A 22,179-nucleotide genomic window follows, 5' to 3' on the forward strand; every position below is an offset into this window, starting at 1 on the left:
TAGTAAAAGCCACACAGCTTTTGAATCTCCAGTAAATCTGAGGTAGAATGTGTTTCATGTAGACTAATAATGTTTACAGAGGACAAGAGCTTTAGCTTGTTTTTTTGTTGTTGTTTTTTCACCAACACAATCTAGGACACTCTCTTGGGGTCTCAGCATTTACAGAGATTTTGATATTTTTTAATGGATTTTGGCATCAAACTATCAATAATTGGTAATTAATTAAAATCAGTGGATATTTCCATATCAGCGTTTCTCTTTGCATGTCTTACAGTAAGAACTCTCAGGGTGAGAGGAGGATTAATTGTTCTCATACCCTTGCCCACTGCACAGCTGCCCCAGCCCATCACCCTTGTTGGCAGAAGACAAAGACGTGTGGTGTCATCTGTGCCAGGATGGGAATACATTGGGTCCTACAGCGACCATTTTATGAGTCAGGCTGAATGCACAACACATCTCTCTCCTGTTCAGAGAGGAACTTCAGGGCACATGCGGCACATGCGTTCCTCCCAAAGTTCACAGAGAAGTGCAATGGTGTTTTGATCTGTTGTTCTGCTGAGGGATCAAGAGGGCGAACATCACAGTGGTCTCTTTGTTATTTCCAGTATACAGAGAATAGCGCTAGTGGTCCATGAAGCTCGGCTGCACGAAACAAAGAACAGGTCCCCCATCACCATGAAAGTTGGACTTTTCCTATTCCTCTGTCCAATCCTGCATGTCATGAAAGGTAATTCTGTTTCTACTCATCTCAGCATATCAATATCCTTGTACATATTATTTTGCGTCTATCTCACTTCCCGTCCTTGAAGTGTGGTCCAACTGTGTATAACTATATTCCACTGCAAATAGATATGTTTTATGTTCATGATAACGAGTAGCATATAATGTGAATAGAGTATCGTGAAAGCATATCGCATGCTATTCTTAATGAGTTTATTTTGTTCCTTTCAACGACGCTGCCATCTGTGCAACCGTTTGACTCACAGAGCAGCTGGCTGCGGGCTAGCATGCTAGTTTGTGAGAGGAGCATCACCAGCTCAGAGTGGGATATATCTAGCTCATTGGCTGCAAATGAATGCAGTGTCAAAGTTACACTTTTACATGCGTCCTTGATTGTGGAGTCTTGAGACTGAGGTGGTAAATAGAAATAGCTTTTTACTAATGAGTGGTGTAGTGTTGTGACAAAGTGCTGTGTCAGACAAAACTACGCTGATGACTAACTGTTAAGACAGTTTTACACACTAGTCCCATATTTGGTTTTATTACTAACTTCTATTTGTATGTTGAAAAGAATACATAGAGGAATCGACTGAAGAGAAGAAGACAGATGAATAGAAAGAAGCAGACAGAATAACATTTCGTTGTTATCCTGTAACAATGACAAATAAAAACTAAACTGAACTGAACATAACTGAACTGAACTGAACTGAACATATTGAGACATGACAGTGACAGGCACTAACAAACTGACTGACTTGCCACCAAAATCCTAACAGTAATTGCATGGCATGGTGCTGTGGTATTGCCCAACAGATGCACTGGCCAGCCAGTGTTGGCAAGCAGCCACCTTCTCTGAGTCCATCATCTCCCCTGACCTGAAGAGCAGCAGCATCCTGCGCGTGCCCAAGGCCGCGTCTCTGGCCCAGTGTGCGGCCGCCTGCTGCGAGCTGCCGGGCTGCGACCTGGCGTGGCTGTTCGAGCGCCGCTGCTACGTGCTGAGCTGCCGGCGGCAGGACGACTGCGCACCCAAGCAGCGCCACGGCGCCGACTCCTACCTGGCCTTCCTGCAGCGCCGCCCGCCACAGACGCTGGTGCTGCAGTCGCTGGTGCGCGCCGGAGCTGGAGCCGAGCCCTTCCCCGCCGGCCGCTGGCACCAGCTGCCGGCGCGCCCCCACGCCCTCCAGGACTCGCTGAAGGACCTGGCACTGCTGCAGGGGGAGCGAGGCTTCGAGGGCCCAGAGCTGGAGTACCCGGACAGCTACAGGGGGGTGGAGGAGGAGGAGTTGGACAGGGACGTGAATGCGGATGCGGACGCGGACAGCTTAAATGAAGGGCTGGTGGGGCTCCTAGACTGGCCGGACATCCAGGGCTCGAGAGAGGCCCTGAACCTCTCAGACATCGAAGATGGTAAGGAGGAGCTGCAGAGCACTCCGCCGGATCCTCAAGGAAGCAGCAGTAGCCTCGTCCAGCCCAGCGCCTCCTCAGTGATGAGCAATGGAAGTGGGCCATCTCCGAGTGACACACAGCCCACCCTAAGGCCCTCTGTGTCTGCTCCAGCAGACCTGAATGTGAGCGTAAGTGTAAGTGTCAGTTCAGACGACCTTTAGTCTTGTGAGGCAGTAAGGAATTGCACTGATGTTGCACGCTTCACTAGATCACTGCTGGCCGGGAAATTTCTTTGATACACGGAGAATGTGAAACAGGGTTGCACCACATCTCTTGGAAGAAAAGGCTGCGTATAATTGATGCTTCTGTGTCAGGTGGCGTTGGAGCATTTACATCCAAATGAAATGGTTACACAATAAAGAAACACTTAAGAAAAGAAAGTGTTACATAATTCCCCTTTGTTAGACAGATGCGGTTCCTTTCATGAACAAGTCAACAGACTGAAGGAGGGATAATAGCAGCCCGAGCTTGTTATTGTCTTGCTCTTTGCCAAGCTGCTTTTGCTCTAGTCATTCCCACTCACTGCCTGCCCTATGTGTCATCTTTGAGGCAAATAAAAAGAATCAATCTGGCTCCATCACTTGCAATTGTGGAGGATTGCGAGGGGTGATTTAAACAGAATGTTCCTTGTGGATTTAAAGAACATTTATTTTCATGGCTATGGAGTATGTAAGTGATACATCAAGCCGTGTAGACCAAGTATCTGTCTGCAGTTATAGCCTACACATAGAGCTACACTATTGAATGCAGTGAGCTACACAATTGAATGTAGTTTGATAGGAAAAGAAACAACTACTGTTTTTAAATGTTCTGCCTATTGCAGGGGGTTGAACATCTACCCAACATTTCCTCCACCAACACCGAGCCGACTGCCTTGTCGCAGAACTTCAGCGCGTATCTTGTCCAGCTGTCGAGTCAAACAAGGACATCGTCTCCTACTCGCAATCTGCTAACTGCGTCCAGCACTACACCTCAGACAACGCCTGTGGAACCTGGTACTGCAATACGCCACATTGACTACATTTCAAAGTTAATGTGCTCAGTGCGTTTGCTTTGACTGTGTGTAAACATCGGCTCTTTGATGTCCGTCTCATTCTCCCTACAAGTTTTTCTCTTTCTTTGCAGGCCTCTGATTACCCAAGTTTCTTTTTCTGTTTTTTTATTCTTCTTTTAATCCCTTTCATAAACATTAACATCTATTTGTCCTACGCAGTAAGAACCCTGCTGGTGTCAATTGAAGGTCCTGTGGAGATTACACTCCCTATCAACACTGTGGAACTGATAGGCTCAGTCTCCCCAGCACCTCAACCAGGTACAAGCTCAAAAGAAGAAACTGAACAGCCAACTAGCACAATATGCATACTTATAGTGTATACGAATACAGCAGAGGCTATGTTACCATTATGGTTGCAGTTATGGTTATGATATTTAGCAACTTACCGGTAATTATACAGGCGAAATGTAGCTTGAGAGCTTAAAGATGATTTGAAACTTTAGAACTGATAATCAGTCTCACTTAATTACTTACTTTTAGTCCATTAATGTCTGTCAGAGATGAAGAACTTGCTTTTCCCTCCAGTGCCATGCTGATAACGGTTCTTGTCTCTTCGGTGTAGAGAGCTCTTACTCATACAGATGGAGCTGGGTTAGCTTGCCTGAAGGCCACAAAGAGGAGATGGAAGGGGAGTACAGCAAGCGTGTAAAGATCAGTGGGGTAAAAGCCATATTACTACATTACCAACAGTCAAGTCAAGTCAAGTTCATTTATGTAGCGCATTTCATACACAGAGGTCATTCAATGTGCTTTACATAAACAAAAGCAAACAGGAATAGCTGATAAAAGCATACAATGGCAATAGTCAAATAATAGTTAAAAAAAAGTAAACAATAAAAAAGAAAACATAAAGCACACAAGGTAATAGTATATAAAGGCATAAAAGAGCAATAGTTTAAAAGTGTTTAAAAAGTAATAATTAAAAAGACATAAAAAAAACAATGTAGAATGATTACTCAGTGATAGTTATACTAGGCAAACACCCAGTTAACAGTAGCACTATATGGAGATTCTTGAAGTAGTCCCAAACTACAGTACATAACAAATGCATGACACTATGCAGACTCTTTCAGAGGTAGATTGAATGAAAGCACTTTTGTTTAGGTTTCAGCCTTTCCTCTTAAACTAAAAACAACCCTGCCATAATCTAGAATCACTCAGTGATGTGTTTTATGTTTGGGTAGTTGGGACATGTGGGTGAGCTGGACAGAGGTGTATAAGTGGACGTTTGTTTCAGTCCTGTTGTGTTCTGGACAGCTCTCTGCAGGCCTGTACGCAGTGAAGGTGACTGTGAGTGGAGAACATCTCTATGGGGAGAGTGTGGTCAACATTACAGTGCACTCAGGTACGGCTGCTCCGTCTCAGTTGTTCCACTGGTCGTGTCGGCATGACCAACCAGAAATTGCCACTTACATTCAGTTTCTTCCCCAGAAGATGTGAACAACTCTCCAAAAGCCATTGTCTACCCACCAGCACAGCACCTGACCTTCCCAGTGGATCTGGTCATCATCAATGGCAGTGGTGAGACTTCAGGGTCTTTTTCTTGTTGCCTTTGTCCTTTTTTGCTTTTATATGTTGGACATTGGTTTTAGTATTGTCCAGTGAAACGTGCTGTCCTTTTTTGCTCAGGTTTACTGTTGCTATAATCTAGATACAGTACTACTATACTTGCATAATTTAATTCCTATGTTAATTGTATAACACTCATTATTCACATTTAACTATTCTATTGGCAACTTTGTCCCCTAAGTTCTAATGCGCAACACAGTTGTTTAAATTCACTGAACCACCCCATTAAATCTCCCTTTGATGGCACCAGCAAGCTCTCATGGTTTTATAACCTTGTCTACACGAGATCCGTACTTTTGTGTTGTGCCCCTCTCTCCCTCCCAGAGAGCACAGATGATGGCAGGGATATCGTCACCTACCACTGGGAGCAGGTGGCCGGCCCCCTGCTGGCCAACGGGAGCTCGGCAGAGACGCCCATTCTCCTTCTGCACAACCTGGAGCCTGGACAGTACACCTTCAAGTAAGAAAATCACCCTAGGGGCATCCGGTATTTCCATAACACTCGGTGCATTCTTGGACAGAAGCGCTGACGTGGTGATAACTGACCCGTAGAAGTGATATGAGGACAAGCTCCATGCTGCTGGTTTTGCAGCCGCAGAATCTCTGTTAATGATATTCTGCAATAATATGTTACCAGAGCTCAAAGGCTTTAATCTGTATGCAGTAGTAGACACTTTCTGTTACTTCACCTAGTTTGGGAACTCATCCATGGGTTAAATTGTCACTTGCCTCTGGGGTTGGATTCCCTCCCCTGGTGGGGATGTGTCAATTTGACCTGACCTAATTAAGGTGCGGCTTCGTTCCGGTTTTACCTCCGCAGGCTGACGGTGACAGACGCTCAGGGATTGGCTGACAGCGCCACCGCCTCTGTAAGCGTGGCCAGTCAGCCACAGGACCGCCCCCCGGTGGCTAGCGCGGGTCCCGACGAGGTCATCACCCTGCCCCTGGACCACCTGGTCCTCAGGGGGAACCAGAGTAGCGACGATCAGGGGGTCATCAGCTACCTGTGGGCCCTACACCCCAGCAGCCAGAGCAGAGTGGTCACCATGCAGGTACCATGAGCTCACATGCGCTAACCAGTGGTAGCATAGTGGTTAAGGAGCTGGGCTAGCATACAGTAGCCAAAAAGTTGTGGGTTCAAATCCCAGCTTCCACTGTTGTGCCCTTCAGCAAGGTACTTTACCCCGTGTGCTGAAAACTGCACCAATTCGAAATCACGATGGTAAAAGAATGTTCAATATGTTCAATATCCCTAACGGAATACATGTCTTTGCAAAAGACGATGTTACATTAAAAATGCAAATGAACGACAAACTCTGAAATAAAGTCTGAAATGAGATGTTATTATCATTGAGACAACAGGGGTATACAAAAAATATGTTGTGGCCGGCAACCAAGCATCTTCTGTCTCACAGCTGCGCGCGCATCTAGTTTTGTTAGTAAACGGGAAACCTGTGTATATAAGATGTAATATAACAAATGGACAATGATGATGCAAAACTCCTTGGCATTACATCTTAATTGTTGATATGAATCTCTAATATTCTACTAGCCCTCAGTGAGGTGCAGTCTTTTTTACCATTAAGGCGGGGATAACACTGACTGGTGGCAAGCGGCAGGTTTTCTATTGTTCTCTATGGGTCGGAAGCGGAACGGTGACAGCGATAGCGTAACGCTAGCCTTAAACAAGCGGAGCGTTGAACTTCTCAAAGCGCAACGCGAGTGCATTCAATTGTCAGTTTAGGCCAGTGTTTCTCAACGTGTGGTCCGCCAGCAGACGTGGTAAAATATCATATAGACGAGTTGTTTGCAATATTGAACCAACTTGTATGTAAATCCAAACAGTTCTGCAACACTGTCTATGTAAGATAAGCCAGTTTAAATCATATGAATCCTCTGACACAATAAGCAAAGTGCAAAGACAATAAGCAAGGTGGTTCAGTGAGTGTAGGCCTATTGAAGGTTTTTTTTTTTTTAGCTAGGTGGTCCGTGCATTTCTTTTTTATTGGTTAAGTGGTCCTTCGTCTGAATAAGTTTGAGAAACACTGCTTTAGGCAAACTGTTTGTGTTACTTAGGAACGAGATAGAACTTATTATGGTCTGAGCGTTGCTGCTTGCCGCTGGCCAATGTGATCCCTGCCCAATGATATTCTGTATATACAGTACATGTGTACATGCATAAAGAGAGAGAAAGAACAACACAGGGATGAATAATGATAATAGTCATTGTAGTAATTGTGTGTGTGTGTGTGTGTGTGTGTGTGTGTGTGTGTGTGTGTGTGTGTGTGTGTGTGTGAACAACAGGGAGTGCAAGAGCCATTCCTTCAGCTCTCTGGGCTGCAGGAGGGCCGGTACACATTCCAGCTGACCGTCACAGACTCCTCCGGACAGGAGGACTCCAGCACTGCCACTGTCACCGTACTGCCCGGTAAACGCCAACGCTTCACAAATACCTTATAGTCATCATGCACACATTTAAGATTACTTATGCATTGAATAAAACTAGACTAGTTAAGGATTTTGATTGTTAGATATACAGCGTGCTTGCTTATGTTGCTGTGCGTTGAGTTGAGTTATGATTTTTGAGATATTGAGTAATGTTGCTATGTTTTCAGTGGTGGCCATTCAGACAACAGTAAAATATGTTTGGATAGTGAGTTACATTGATATGCTGTGTAACAAAAACACCAACACCAAGTTGCTGTCAGTGTACTGAATAGTGTGTGTGTGTGTGTGTGTGTGTGTGTGTGTGTGTGTGTGTGTGTGTGTGTGTGTGTTGAAGAGAACACTGCCCCGGTGGCTGTGGCGGGCCCTGACAGGCAGCTGATCCTCCCTGTCAACAGTGTCACTCTGGACGGCAGCAGCAGCACAGATGACCAGGGCATTGCCAGCTTTCACTGGGACACCGTCAGGTACCCCACCTGGCCTGACTACCTGTACATTCCCACTGTAGGATTACTGTAGGATTTATAGTAAGAGGGCAAGGTGTTAAAGGGGAACTTGGCAACTATTTCAACGTAATAAACCCGTTAAGTAATCATTTGGATGGTTAAATGACCTGTTCCGGTGAAAATGGTGACTTTCCCCGCTGCGCCTAGCGTCCCCAGGCGGAAAACCAACCTTGCAACATTGAGACTACCGTCCCGGAAAGAGAAGTGAGAAACAAGAAACTCGTTTTAAATCGTGTTTCTTACCTTGTAACATCCACATAGTTCTGCCAAACTTATGCTAACTGTTCGCTAGCTTGTAAACAAATCCATGTGCTTTATCGTTACCTTTTCCCACAGTTTGAAATAGCATAATGCACAATTTCTCCAGCAGAGGGGGGAAATCCTGCCAAGTTTAACCCTTAGAACCCGATTGACGCAAAGTGCGTCAAAAAACACACCCTTTCTTCTCTGTTGCATTGCTCCGGAACGATTCATTGCAGCGAGATGAAACCTTTATTGCACGACAGAGCAGAAGTGGGGCTTTCCAACGAGACTACACACTTGTCTGTACGATCAAGTATGAAAATTAAAAAAAATCATGAAATTAAATCAAATTGCATCATATTTACAGTCTATACTTCTCTGCATTCACCTGCACACACATTACTCTAGTTTGAATTACTCGCGAACCCGTGATCGCATCGATATGGCAAGCATATCAGATGAAAGAGGGGGCACAGGGCTATCCATTGGTACCATGTTTATCAATCCTTCTGGCTTATAAAATCAGACGAAGTGACTGCAAAATAATAACATCATGTACACAAACCAACGCTGCACACTCATTACTCTCCTTTGAATTACTCGCGGACCCGTGATCGCATAGATATGCCACGCACGTCAGATGAAAGAGGAGACTCAGAGCTATCATTTGATACCAAGTACATCCTTCTGGGTTATAAAACAGACGAAGTGACAGCAAAATAATAACTTCATATAGCTGGACTTACCCCACGTTTTTGTCTGTTCTTGTGGCAAAGCATGTTTATAATCCAATGCTATCATGTGTTTCTCTATGGCAAAGCATGTTCATATTCCGGTTTTGAGATCCTAGCAAATTCCTGCATGGCATCCAATTCAAGGCTCACATTGCATCCCAATTTGTTCAACAAATAAACACCTTTTTTGCCTTTACTTTGTTCATGGCAATGCAGTAAAGAGTTGAGAATTATTATGACTGCATACACACAGGCACGCAGGCTAACACGCAACCTCGGGTCAAGTCGGGTCAGATCAGTTCGTGTCACAGATATGGAGCGCAGAAAGGTCATTTTTCATCACTAAATAAAAAATGGCATTTATTTCCGTAAATCACACAGCAAATATTTCTGTAAATTGCTCAGCCCCAGAGTATCCCTCCAACATGGCAATTATATTGCCCGATTCAGGACAGTCTGCCCTACACACACATGAAATGCATGTAGAGCTGTGAGCTTGCTGTGGTGAGATACATGTCGAAATATAAGAATTTTTATAATACACTTTTTATATTTTAATTCTTTAAAAATCAAAATAAAATCAATGCTAGTATTAATACATGAAATTATGGCAGATCTGAATAGCCTAAACTCTCCTGAAAAAAACAATATATAATATATGTGTGTGGCACTTACAATGACCAGAATAAATCCTTATGAATAAAGGTAGTGAAAATGCCCTAAAAACAGCTTAGGGTTCTAAGGGTTAATAGGTGAAGATTCTCTGTCAGGGCCTCTCCTCTCTCATTTGTCTGTGATGAGGACGTTGGCCCTTCGTACTGTCTTACTCTATGGTATTAGATTAGGGCTCAATTACAAGATCAGGGCCTGGAGAGCCTTTTCTTGTTTTCATGTGTTGAAACAAAAGGATTTTTGAAAATGACAACTGATCGGTGTAAAAATGAAATACTTTTTGTACTTCTTGCTGAGATTGGACAATTGTGGATGCATACATATAATACTTTGACTATAGCTTAAAATGTAGGCACTCATATCCACTAGTAATAGTATTGGCAGATGCAGCGGTAATTCCTAGCTATAGTCTCCTCTGCACTGTAGCTTAAATGTTATTCTATTGCTGTACTTGTAGGTCTGTAGCGTAAATGTAAATGTAAATTCTATAATTCTGTATAAGTCGCTTTGGATAAACGTGTCTGCCAAATGAATAAATGTAAATGTAAATGTTCATACTGTTTGGGGAATTGTTGTGCATCTAATTACTCTTGCCATTTTGCAGTGGTCCACCGGGGTCAAAAATCCGGGATGCAAATAAGGCAGTAACCATGGCAACAGGCCTTAGAGCAGGAAGCCACAAGTTCCTGCTTACTGTGAAAGACCAGCAGGGGGCAACAGACACTGCTGCCTTTACGGTCACTGTCAAAGAAGGTAGGATTTCAGGTCCACTCTGAAGTCCTCCAGTTACATCTGTACACATATTTAATTAGCACACATTCATTTGAGGTACCACTACAGTGAATTTGTAATTATTTCCAAACTCCCATGTTCCATTCAGGATAACCCCAGTGCCTTAGCATTGCATTTTTTTGTATGATAGTCACTGTGTGTCTGTCAAGTAGTCTCCTTGCGAAGCAGAGAATGCAGTGTGGGCAACACGACAGCAGCAGCAGCAGCAGCAGCACACTAATTGATAGCCAGTCTGATGTTTCCCTCCATCACCCCCACAGTCAGAAGTCTGCCCCTGGTGGCCCACGCCAGCGGCAGTCACACACTGACCCTGCCCAACAACTCTCTGGTCCTCTGCGGCTCCGTGTCCAACGCTGGCCCAGTTAACGTCTCATTCCTGTGGGTCAGAGATGAGCAGAGCCCAGCCGCTGGGGTGAGTGAAGCCTTAATGCATTTGCACATATCATCCAAATCATCATTCAACAGTGAACGATTTCCTGTTATTTTCTGTTATGTTACGTGCACACTGTGAGAGAAGAAAACAATTATTACATAAACCTGTGCCACTTTGTTCTCCATTTAGCCTTTCCATGACACCACAGGCATTCATCTAATGAGATTCATAGGTTGCTATATAACTTAAAAAGAAACAGACACCATCTAATCACAATGTAAAGTCAGCCTGTTGTCCACTGATGGCAGGACATCCTGTACGGCTCCGAGCGGATGTCCTCTCTGTACCTGGCCAACCTGGTGGAGGGCACCTACCTGTTCCAGCTGCGTGTGAGCGATGCCCTGGGAAGATCCAGCTCAGCCACCGCCACTGTGGAAGTGCGTCCCGGTAGGACCTGTCACTTATCCAGACCATGCCTAAACTCTGACTGACCTGCCTCTGCATATGTGCTTTTCAAAGAAAGTATATCCAAGGCAGTAATCCAGAAATGAGTCTAAGATCAATATGTCACTGGCAAGAATTAAATGCAAGATAGTTGGATGTAGATGAGGCCAGCAAAGCCTAAAGCAAACAATAATGCACTTCTCAAACAGCAATCAAGAAACAACTGTGTATTGTTTATGTGTGCTGGATGGGTAGAGAGAGACCTCGGAGTTCTCTATCTATTTCTCTCTGCCCAATCCTCTCAGACCCGCGTGAAAGGGAGGAGGTGGAGCTTGAGCTGCAGGTGGGCGTGGCCCAGGTGAGTCAGCAGCAGAGGAACACCGTGCTCAGACAGCTGGCAGCTCTGCTGCATGTGTTGGACGCTGACATCGCCCTCAAAGGCCTGCATGGCCAATCAGACATCAGGTAATACGTGAGGAGGTCTTAGGTCAATTAAAAAAATTCAATGTTCAATGGGTCGCCCAGATTGACTGGACTTCAGGAAGAATTTTGTAGGTCTGTATGTCTGTAGGTCAGCCTGGGAGGCATAACAGACAGCTCCAGCCTTAATGCATGGACCCATGTAATGGTCAGTTTAGACATACAGAATAGTTGCATCACTTTCATCATCAACATAAGCATTAGCCTATGAGTGTGTGTGTGTGTGTGTGTGTGTGAGAATAGTTGAATATGAAACATGAAATTGTCAAGCACTTTGAGGAGTAGAAATATGCTGTATAAATGCAGTCCATTTACCAATACCAATACTAGCTACTTGAAGGGGTCTAGCAGAGGTCTAGCATTGTGACGTGTCATAACAGTTCATTTTCATTTGTGTTTGGGTGTGTGTGTGTGAATGTGTGTGTGTGTTTGTATGTGTGTGTCTGGTACCAGCACAGTGATGAGGTTCTCAGTCCAAGGATCAGATGGAACGATACCGGGACCTCAGCTTGCCAAGATGCTGCGGAATCAGCTACTGCGAGAAAAGACAGATTTCCTGCTTTTCAAAGTGCTCAGAGTCGACACAGTCAGTGAGTACACACAAACATTTATGTTCAATCAGGATAAACAAGAATCCTTACCTAAAAAAACTGTGAACTGTGATTGGATGGATTTCATGGAGGTTTACTGTGATGCGTTAAGGAGTCATGGCCATGTGTTGTGTGTTGTTTTCAGTGTGCCTGCTACACTGCTCTGGGCGAGGTCAGTGTGACCCCGTCTCTAAGGCATGTGCCTGCGACCCCCTCTGGATGGAGAACCCCTTCCAGCGCCTCCTGGAGGATGGAGAGAGCAACTGCGGTGAGCATGCATGCACACACACACACACACACACACACACACACACACACACACACACACACACACACACACACACACACACAAACACTCACACACACACTCATTTAAAATAGTCATCAGGGTAACAAGTCATTATGGGGAGCACAGCTCAGTCATGTTCCTCAGTATGTCTTATCATCATAGGACAAGGACCTACTTGACATCACCAAATCTCTGTGAAGAATCAACATGTCAAAGTAACAAGCCTCCTTTTGCCCTCTTTCTGACCAGAGTGGAACGTGCTCTATGTGGTTCTGTCTTTGTTTCTGGGTTTCGTCCTCATCCTCTCAGTCAGCTGGACCTGCTTCTGCTGCTGTAAAAGGTACGGTCACCTGCATATGACCTCAGTGACATTGTCACTGAGCCATGTACACCATCAGACAGTTGTCTCTGGTTCTTTCTCACGTGTTGTTTATTGGTTGCTATTTTGCCTTTGAAGGAGCAGACGCACTAAAGTGAGGAAGAAAACAAAGTACACCATTCTGGACAACATGGACGAACAGGAGAGGATGGAGCTGAGGCCAAAATACCGTAAGACTTGAGTGGATTTTTTCCCCCCAGAGTAAAAAAGGGCTTCTACAGTGGACGTGTGGAATCGGTCTTGGGAAATGTAATTGCAGTTATTTCTTTAAATTATCCAGTTATATGCTTTCTGGAATGAGGACAATCTCATGAGGATGAGATTTGTTTGTCAAATGACTACAGTAACACCAAATGGAGTGGCAGTTAAGGCTCAGGGGTAGTGTAATGGCTCCTTATGTTTACATTTAGCAGACACTTTTTCCAAAGCGACTTACATCTGTCAATTATATTACAAGGACATTGTTGCATTGTAATGTAACATTTACAGCCCCCCCTAGGGTTACATTGTGTCTTGCTCAATTGAAATTGAACCCACAACTCTTCCGGCTACTGCATGCTAGCCTAGCTCCTTAACCACTACGCTACAACAGCCCCACATCTCTCATAAGGCACACACTCATGCACTATTTCCCAGTGAATCCAGGTCCTAGCCATGATATTGCCAGCATTTTGCTCCACTTGTCAAGCAACATGACTAGCATGTGCAATTTTCTCTTTTGTGTTGTCATTATTTTATTAGTTGACAAAAGTGAAAGGTATCTTTTTATCACAATATTAGTAAAATGGCCACTCATAAGAGACTGTTTGTCTCTGCTTCCCCTAGACATCAAACACAGGAGCACAGAGCACAACTCTAGCCTAATGATGTCCGAGTCGGAGTTTGACAGCGAGCAGGACACCATCTTCAGCCACGAGAGGTCTGACCGGCCTAGGAACCGCTCCAATGGTGCCACCAGGAATGGAGACGCGTTCAGCTTCCGGCCAGTGGACGGCTGAGAGTTGGCCAGCTGCCCGTTGCTCCACAGATTACGCACAAAGAACTACAGGAAAACACCACTCGGGCCTCCTCAAACTACCCAAGAGAAGAGCACTCACAGCCTGCGAATGTATGGACTTCACCTGCTGAAGACTATGAAATGGACAGACTGGTGAATGTAAATAGGATGGCCCCTCGTGCATATGACATTGACTGCTAACTTGATATGCTACAAACTCTTGTCTCTTGTGAATTGCATATTTACTTCTTGATTTGAGGGCTGAGATTTCTTTACAATCATTATAGTTGATACACTTTGTCAAATGTGCAGTGATCTGCATAATGCAAACAAGATAAGAAATGTAATGTCTCTCATGGAAAATTATATTAAGTTCTCAATTTCTTTTAAGCACTTTAAATTACCAAATCCTGTGAATCACTGTTGCAGCTGTTTTGAACCCTCCTTAACTCTGTACCTCTAATATATGATGATAATATTCCTTTGTCGATCTGTATTAGGCAAGAGTTATGCTGCAAACCCTCGCTATGTAACGTGGTTTCCACAACATAATTGAGGTTGGTATACTATGTACTTCAGGAAAAGTTAAGAATAAAAAGTTCTGTGCAGTAATGCCATGCTGATATCATAAGGACTTACGGTAAGCATGTCTACTTGGTAACATGAAACTACAGTACATTGACCAATAAAACATGCTTACAAATTTCAAAAGCAAAGGAAAACATAATTGCATCCAATTTTAGTCATACCCAGGTATTGATTTAACTTGTATGCCTGTGTTTATGCACTGTCTTAAGTTCGATAATATTTTTATTTTGGATGCTGTTCCAAATAAAAGCTATAACTGCTGTTCTTACCAATTCTTTTTGCAAAGCATTCAAATAAACAGACATTCAACAGACATTTAGCAAGCTTGACTCAGAAAACAAGTGTGAAAATCAATACAGAATTCAATCACATCTTTTTTTTTTATAATTAACTGTAATCACTATTTACAAAAGTTAGAAATGTACATTAAGGACATGATGGAAAAAACATGCTGAATCACATTTTAGATGGCACTTTAGGAACAATGTTTGGCAACAAAAATATTTTAAACACAATTCTAACATACCGGTCATATAAATTTGGGTAGATTCATTAAATATATATCTATGTCTGGTCCACCTTATGTTAATTGGCCTGACAATGTACCAAGGTAATTCACAATACTATGGACATCTTCAAGCACATTAAGACATGCAACCAATCAACTCTAACCACAAATTATGCAATGATACCGTATGTATCAATACAAAAGTAAATTGTAGTCTAATTAAGTACTGCAGGTCATAAGATCTAAAGCCACTTAATATAAAGTGGGCAAAATGTTAACTTTTAGCAGCATCACAAAAATAGACATTTTAAAATATAGGCTCACCTAAGAAATAAACCAATTGAGACAACATTACATTTGCAAACTTTCAGAAATACGTTGACATTGCAAGTCAATTCACTTACAAAAGTATTGCAATTCATACAACTTAGAGGTTTTCTGGATCATGTTACATACGTCGCACAGAAACACAGACACCAGTGGCATAGCACTGTAATTAGATGGAGGTTGCATTACAATCTAACACTAAAGACAGCTGTGTAATGTTGTGCGTTTCTTAGTAATTTACAGCAACTGTTACTCAGTATTAGATTATTTACTCGGTACGTCTTTTAATCAGTGAGTTCATCAATGACTTATTAACAGCCTCAAACTCGCATTTTTAATACATATTTTCTGTTATAGGGTAATAACATAGAATTGTGCTTTTTAGATTTATTTTCCCTGTTTACTGGTTGGAGAAGGCATGATTATGATGGACCTATTATTTTGACAGAATGTTTCTGTGTTTTAAACAGGATGTAGTTTGCATGAAGTGCAGCACGGATTCACAAGCTGAATTCACAGTGTCATTATTTGATGATTGTCTATCCCTAGGACTGTACTATATACTGTAAGTGATGCGTTGTCTGAAGATGCCTCCCTGCAATCGCTACACACAGGCGCAGGCGCTCAAGGAGTAAGGCCTCCGAAGCACATGTACTTGACATCCAAGTACTCCTCAATGCCATACTTGGAGCCCTCCCGGCCCAGTCCAGACTGCTTGACCCCGCCAAATGAGGCCTCAGGGGTGGAGAGCAGACCCTCGTTGACCCCTACCATGCCGACCTCCAGGTGCTCTGCCACCCGCCAGATCTGACTGATGTCCTGTGAAAAGAAGTAACCTACAGGAAAATAAAGACAAGGACCGTGAGACTCTCTGTCAGAGGGGTGTACTAGGAAGCGATGTTTCCGGTTTACCCAGGTAACTTTGTGAGTAACCGTTGATTTCTAAAGGAACACAGCATCAAGCATCTATTGTTTCAAAAGTGACATGTTGTTTTGAGATCAGAGGTTACTCTTGAAGTGACCTGGGTAAGCCAGTAACCTTGTTTTGTTTTATAGCCTTTAGGATAGATATCAACTAGAAAGAGTAAATCATTAAGTTAATTAACAGACCTGCCAGGCCAACATGGCTTGCATTAGCAATGGCAAGAGCTTCCTCCTCGGTGTTGAACCTGTAAAAATATACATAATTACACTATTGCCTACTTAGAAAAAGAAACAAACAAAAAACTAAAATGAAAAGTAAAAAATCTTCCAACGCTAACCCCTATACTTAAGTCATCTCATCCGACTCTATAAATTGCACAAAGCTATGCCATTATTCACTTGCAATCAATATCAATCGTCAAAAAACAAAAATACCAATACTAGTGATGGGCAAATGAAGCTTTGGTGAACCACTGAACCACAGCAGTGTGAACCTAGCGACACTAGCTGAAAAGCAAAAAGATGGCCGCCACACATACATTTTCGACATAAAAGTCCTTAGCAAACCAATATTTTTGGTTACATGTACTGGTTTGGGTAAGGACTTTTATGTTGAAAAATCTACATGTGGCAGCCATATTGGATTTTTTCATTAGTGTTGCTAGCTTTCACACTGCTGTGGTTTAGTGGTTCACCAAAGCTTCATTTGCCCATCACTAACCAATACCAATACTATGCATCTTTGATGTCTTGAAAGGCATTTTATAAATAAAATGTATTATTATTATCTTAATATTTTTCATCATTCTTTCCCATTGCCTCCATTTTATCCCATTGCCTACTCACTTGAGGACCGGAACCAAGGGCCCAAAGGTTTCTTCTTTGGTGCAGAGCATGTCAGTAGTGACATTGGCCAATAGGGTTGGTTCCATAAAGGAACCTTCCAGACGTTTGCCTCCTCTCAAGAGGACTGCCCCCTGGGACACGGCATCCTTCACCTGATGCTCCACCTGACACGAAGAGCAATAGCTTTACCAAGAGTGGGAGTATTCCAGAATCTGTATCTATATTCAACACTGAAATAGTTCATTCTAAAACTTAAGGTTAAGTCAGAAGTGCTAAAACACACATACAGTCAATGTAAAATCATATTAATGTAAATATTAATGTCAAATTATGTTTTATAAAGCCCAAGATGTCAGGTCACACTAGAAGAAATAGTTGTCTACTAGGAACTGTTGTTGCAGCATTCACTGCATTTCAACTCCTTAAACATAATTTTTGTCTTTCATCCTGTTGTCAGGTTATACGTTGTCAGACAACAGGGAATCCAAATTCAATCCTAAAAAAACCTAATCCAAATCTAACCCTAACCCAAACTATAAAGGCTTAATACTTCATATATATACAAGCAAGTCCTAGCGGCGTGTGAAGCACCTTTTCTGCGGCACGGGCGTTGATGAGGGGTCCCTGTGTGGTGTTTGGGTCAGAGCCATGTCCAAGCCTCAGCTCAGCGTCCATGGCCTTCCCCAGCTTCTCCACAAACACATTGTGGATCCCACTCTGCACCAGGAAACGGTTGGAGCACACACACGTCTGCAGGTGCCGTGGAGGGAGAGGACAGAGGAGTGGCATTAACAGAAGTGCAGATAGGAAAGCTCAATACTGGCCAACAGTGTCATGCCCAGAATCCTGCTCTCTATGGTATTACAATGATCGAGGTGAATCTATACCATCGTCAGAAGTATAAGATGAAAATGACATGATATGGTAATATGTTCATTGTGCTCTTTTAGCACATGCAACTGGAGCTCGGAACCAGTTTTTGAAGAAACGTAAAGACCCAAGTGGCACTACTGACCTGCCCAGAGTTCCTGAACTTGGATCCCATTGCTCCCGCCACAGCCTTGTCCACGTCGGCGCTGTCGAACACAATGAAAGGCGCATGTCCCCCGAGCTCCATGGACACCCTCTTCACTGTGCCCGCAGCATGCTTCAGCAGGATCTGAGAGCACAGAGGAACACAGGGGATGACTGGGTATGCCAGAGGAAATCCATATGTTAATAAAGACTGAGTAACATCTTTGATTTAATTTTTATATTCATTAAAAAGACCTAATTTGTATAATAAATCTCCTTCACTTCGTACACAGAGCTGGTAAAAGAGAAACAAACATCAGACTGAGCCATTAACAAATCCAGCCATTCAACATGGGTAGGAAGGAGAATACCGTATTTTCCGGACTATAAGTCACACTTTTTTTCATAGTTTGGCTGGTCCTGCGATTTAGGTTCAACATATATATATTTAAATATATGTTTTTTTCCTCTTAATGACACATTTTTTGACTGGTGCGACTTATACTCCGGTGCGACTTATAGTCCAGAAAATACGGTAACTTAACTGCCTGTTGAGCTCAGATATCAACAACCTTTTTGGTCAGAATCTTTCTACCTTTAAAACAAACATTGGTTCAATGTGCACCCACCTTTAAAACAAACATTAGTTCAATGCACTTTCCTCTAGGTGGCTATTTTTGTGGATGTGCGATCTCAATATCTGTAGTACCGTATATGCACCCACGGGTTACTGTGACTGTTTAATCGATCTCGCTCTTACCTTGCCAGTGGCTGTAGACCCGGTGAAGGAAACCTTCCCAACGAGCGGGTCGGTGCAGATAAGCTCTCCTACAGAAGGGGTCTTCTCCCTTGAGCAGGGAACGACGTTAAACACCCCAGCAGGGATGCCTGCCTGTTCTGCCAGCTACAAGGGGAGACAGTAAAGAATATTTACATCTATGAGCTGACATGAGGAAACCCTGAACATTTTCTTTTAAAGGAGCCCATGAAAAGTGTGATCCTTTAATAATATGCGGAGAGTACTGACCTCAGCCAAAGCCAGTGCGGACAGAGGTGTGTCTTCAGCAGGCTTCACCACAACAGTGCATCCAGCAGCCAAAGCAGCACCCACCTTCCTGGTGATCATTGCACTGGGGAAGTTCCACTATAAAAGACATTCATATTTAACATTACATTTACATATAGTTCACTAGTTCGCCCGTCGGTATGATTGCTATGCTGAGCGTATAGGCTAAGCGCGTGTTTGGCATGGTAGCTGGCCGTGGTCCTGGAATGCCTGAAGCGGAGATCGTGATAGAGCGATGGCCGCTTGCACCCCCAGTGTAAGGATGATGAGTAACTGGGCTATCAGTGAAATGGAGGAGTAGGGGGAGGAGGAGGAGGGATAATTTTGCGAGCGCTGCAACGTGTGACATACGGATAAGGAGGCCGGCTTAAATATCCTGGCGGCGGAAGACAGGTGAGTTAATTGCTGTCAATCATCCCTAAGGGCTCCTCTCGAACTTTGTTTAGAAAACATCATTAAATTCAGCTCTGAATGAATGCAATTGATACCACAATGAAATGTTCTAGGACAATGCCTATTGCTAATGGTCATAATGTTACTAATTGCACAGAGTACTACAGTTTTAACCTTAACTGTGCCAGTTAGCTGCAGAACAAGGGAAAGAGCGACACAGACAAAACAAACTCTTTTAAATTCACTGACACTCACCGGGGTGATGATGGCAGCCACCCCCACTGGCTGCTTGAGCAGCAGGATCTTGCGGTCCTTGGCTGCGGATGGAACGAAGTCTCCATACGTGCGTCGTGCCTCCTCAGAGAACCACTCCAGGAAAGAGGCTGAGTAGGCAATCTCCCCCAGCGACTCTTTCATGGGTTTGCCCTGAGTGAGAGAAACAGTAGATTATGGCAACAGTTTACATGAACACTTGCTTAACTTCAGTAGCAAGCAGTAGACTAAGACTAAAATTGAGATGTCAGCATACAACAGGTAAATCCTGGTATTCACATAACTTCAGTATAAAAGGCTTTATTTCAGGCATAACATATGAGCCATTTTGAGGACTCCTTTGGTCAACACTAATAGGCAATAAAACCATTTAATTAAAAAAAATTAGCTCAGAACCATCCTTGCATTAGTTCATAACAATCCGGTATTCTCATTCAGTTTATCACCAGTGATCTCTTTTAAAGGGCTTAGAGCCAGCATTGCTGTTGAGGAGAGCCTGAGGGAGAGATTGCCATACGGTCTTGGACAACAATGCATGTGTGAGAAACAAGACAACGAGAAACTAACAATTTGACTGGGGTTGCATGTGGACTGGTCTCTTACTGGTTCTTTCCTCGTTGGAGGAAACTCATCAAATACAACATACTGCAACTACACACATCACCTTGCAGGCATTACAACTGTATTGTACAGGTAAAACAGTCTGATCAATAATCAAAGGAATCTAGGCCAGAACCATGAAGGTAGAGTGAAAAGTTACTTAGAAGTACAAAATAAATTCATTTACTCACACATTCTGCAGTGATTATCTTTGCGAGATCTTCCTTGTGTTGGTTTAAGAGATCGAACCATTTCCTAAGGAGGACACTCCTTTCCTGAAATGTATTAGGAAAAACTGTGAGGTTACGAAATTAAAGATAAAAAGAAGCAAGCTACACTTTTTATGGTTTACCCCCCCCCCCCCCACACACACACACACACCACCACCACACTAAGGACAAGAACAACTGAACTGGTTAAACTGGATACAACTAGATCCTCCAGCAGTTAAATCTGCTGGATTCACACATGTTTGGGTGACATATTACATAGAAGTGAGTTTATTGTTGGGTGACATATTACATGGAAGTGAGTTTATCATTAGTGTGCACTGGTCATAAGCATTGAGATCCAGTTTATGCAAGGCTGGACTTATGCTTATTAGTAACCATACATAAACATCTGTGTGTGTATGGTTACTAATAAGCATTATGCTTATACTAATACATTTCCAGATTCAAATGGTTTAACTCTGGAAACACATAGACATGTCAATAACAGAAAAATATACCATAGACATATTAGCTGAAAAGATTGAGTCATTTTGCTCTGAATATAACTTCACATGATGTGCATTGAACATAAAGCTAGCTAGCTAACTGCTCAGCAAATTAGAGGCTATTAATCTAGACCGCAGACAGTTACTCGTTTCAAACGTCCTTGTCATGACAGTTGTACAATGATTCCTGAAAGTTCGACAACAAGCAATGTGGCTACCTTTGCAGTCTGACGCTTCCATGAATGAAATGCCTTGTAGGCTGCATTGACAGCGTCCTGTGCTTCCCGAGGTCCACAGTCAGCTACCTTGGCCAGCTCCTTTCCCGTTGCTGGGTCTAGCACTGGGAATGTCGACGGTGCAGACACCCAGCGTCCATCGATAAAGCCTTGAGTGCGGAGGAGCCCTGCAGAAATGTCGAGGCTGTACTGGCGGTGCAGCACAGTGGGTAGGCCTGGTACAACCTGACGGAGGAAACAGCCACTTCTTACCAAGCAGAATGTACCCATTGCATGAGTGTAGCGCACGCCTGACTGTAAACGAGTATGAAATCGTCCGTAGATTAAGCCAGCTGTCGTCTGGCAAATGACAACATAGTGCATTAATAAAGGAAGTCTACTCTTCAGTCAAGATAGAACCGGTCTTGGAGGCGGTCGCAGAAACACGTGATCTGATCTTTCACCGCTTCACTGACAAATAGGCTATAAGAGATTGTAGTTGACTGAATGGTTGGTTGTGCCGTCTGCGATCTGACAAATTACCCATATTTTGAGGTGCATAATGATAATCGTTCCACTATTGCAACACTATCATTGACTAGATGAATAATTACATATAGTTTAGAATAGCAAGGAAAACCTTACGGCTTCTTTGTTCTCCATCTCTGAATTTGCTCGATAGCTACACAGATCTGCTTCGAATTCGGCTCTTGCTTCCAATGGACGAAATGCACACGGCCCTACAAGGTTCAAGGGCCATAATGATGGAGGGAAAACTAATGGAAGAACAAGTGCTGTTGGAGAGAGTAGTTAACACATGCCACATCGTTTTTGCTGTTTGTAAAGCTTAGAACATATGGACACGAAATGAATGGGAAGGCAATGTACACTTACTTAAAATATTTTTTTTATAAGAAAAGCCATATTTTATTAATTGAATGAAATGGTACACAGAGCATTAAGTTGAAAATTAA

The 22,179-nt window shown here is 43.2% G+C and overlaps 2 protein-coding genes across 2 annotated transcripts; one reads left to right on the forward strand and one right to left on the reverse strand.

The window, feature by feature from the left end:
- The first annotated feature begins 544 nt into the window (after positions 1 to 544).
- Positions 545 to 14,345, forward strand: kiaa0319 (KIAA0319 ortholog). Its single transcript, XM_076281254.1, has 20 exons — positions 545 to 727; positions 1,534 to 2,300; positions 2,990 to 3,161; positions 3,380 to 3,478; positions 3,783 to 3,880; positions 4,478 to 4,565; positions 4,652 to 4,741; positions 5,114 to 5,249; positions 5,610 to 5,841; positions 7,094 to 7,217; positions 7,572 to 7,701; positions 9,994 to 10,142; positions 10,442 to 10,593; positions 10,863 to 11,001; positions 11,304 to 11,463; positions 11,932 to 12,068; positions 12,214 to 12,336; positions 12,607 to 12,697; positions 12,815 to 12,906; positions 13,562 to 14,345. Exons 1-20 carry the CDS (start codon positions 676 to 678, stop codon positions 13,732 to 13,734), a joined length of 3,204 nt encoding a protein of 1,067 aa, XP_076137369.1. The 5' UTR covers positions 545 to 675; the 3' UTR covers positions 13,735 to 14,345.
- Positions 14,346 to 14,740: 395 nt separating this feature from the next.
- aldh5a1 (aldehyde dehydrogenase 5 family, member A1 (succinate-semialdehyde dehydrogenase)) lies at positions 14,741 to 21,653 on the reverse strand. The gene is made up of 10 exons (XM_076280406.1): positions 21,209 to 21,653; positions 20,464 to 20,547; positions 19,655 to 19,825; positions 18,968 to 19,084; positions 18,701 to 18,844; positions 17,942 to 18,085; positions 17,518 to 17,676; positions 16,927 to 17,090; positions 16,267 to 16,325; positions 14,741 to 15,992 (listed from the first exon to the last, which is right to left on the reverse strand). The coding sequence occupies exons 1-10, from the start codon at positions 21,587 to 21,589 to the stop codon at positions 15,781 to 15,783; spliced, it is 1,635 nt and encodes a 544-aa protein (XP_076136521.1). The 5' UTR covers positions 21,590 to 21,653; the 3' UTR covers positions 14,741 to 15,780.
- Between the last annotated feature and the right edge of the window lie 526 nt (positions 21,654 to 22,179).

This window comes from Alosa pseudoharengus, unplaced genomic scaffold (assembly GCF_046254945.1).
Source record: "Alosa pseudoharengus isolate Yale_2024_CS ecotype anadromous, Long Island Sound unplaced genomic scaffold, YU_APseudo_1.1 YU_APseudo_1.1_scf_12, whole genome shotgun sequence".
In the NCBI taxonomy this organism is placed as follows: Eukaryota; Metazoa; Chordata; class Actinopteri; order Clupeiformes; family Clupeidae; genus Alosa; species Alosa pseudoharengus.

What these genes read in the sequence shown, in the direction of transcription:
- kiaa0319 (XM_076281254.1), top strand. Translation starts at nt 676, where the DNA reads ATGAAAGTTGGACTTTTCCTATTCCTCTGTCCAATCCTGCATGTCATG. An exon ending in AGCAGAGCCCAGCCGCTGGG is followed by an intron (nt 10,594 to 10,862) that starts GTGAGTGAAGCC and finishes CACTGATGGCAG; the next exon opens with GACATCCTGTACGGCTCCGA. An exon ending in CACTGTGGAAGTGCGTCCCG is followed by an intron (nt 11,002 to 11,303) that starts GTAGGACCTGTC and finishes CAATCCTCTCAG; the next exon opens with ACCCGCGTGAAAGGGAGGAG.
- aldh5a1 (XM_076280406.1), bottom strand. Translation starts at nt 21,589, where the DNA reads ATGCACTATGTTGTCATTTGCCAGACGACAGCTGGCTTAATCTACGGA. An exon ending in TGGCTGCCATCATCACCCCG is followed by an intron (nt 19,085 to 19,654) that starts GTGAGTGTCAGT and finishes TGTCTTTTATAG; the next exon opens with TGGAACTTCCCCAGTGCAAT. An exon ending in GGTCTACAGCCACTGGCAAG is followed by an intron (nt 18,086 to 18,700) that starts GTAAGAGCGAGA and finishes CTGTGCTCTCAG; the next exon opens with ATCCTGCTGAAGCATGCTGC.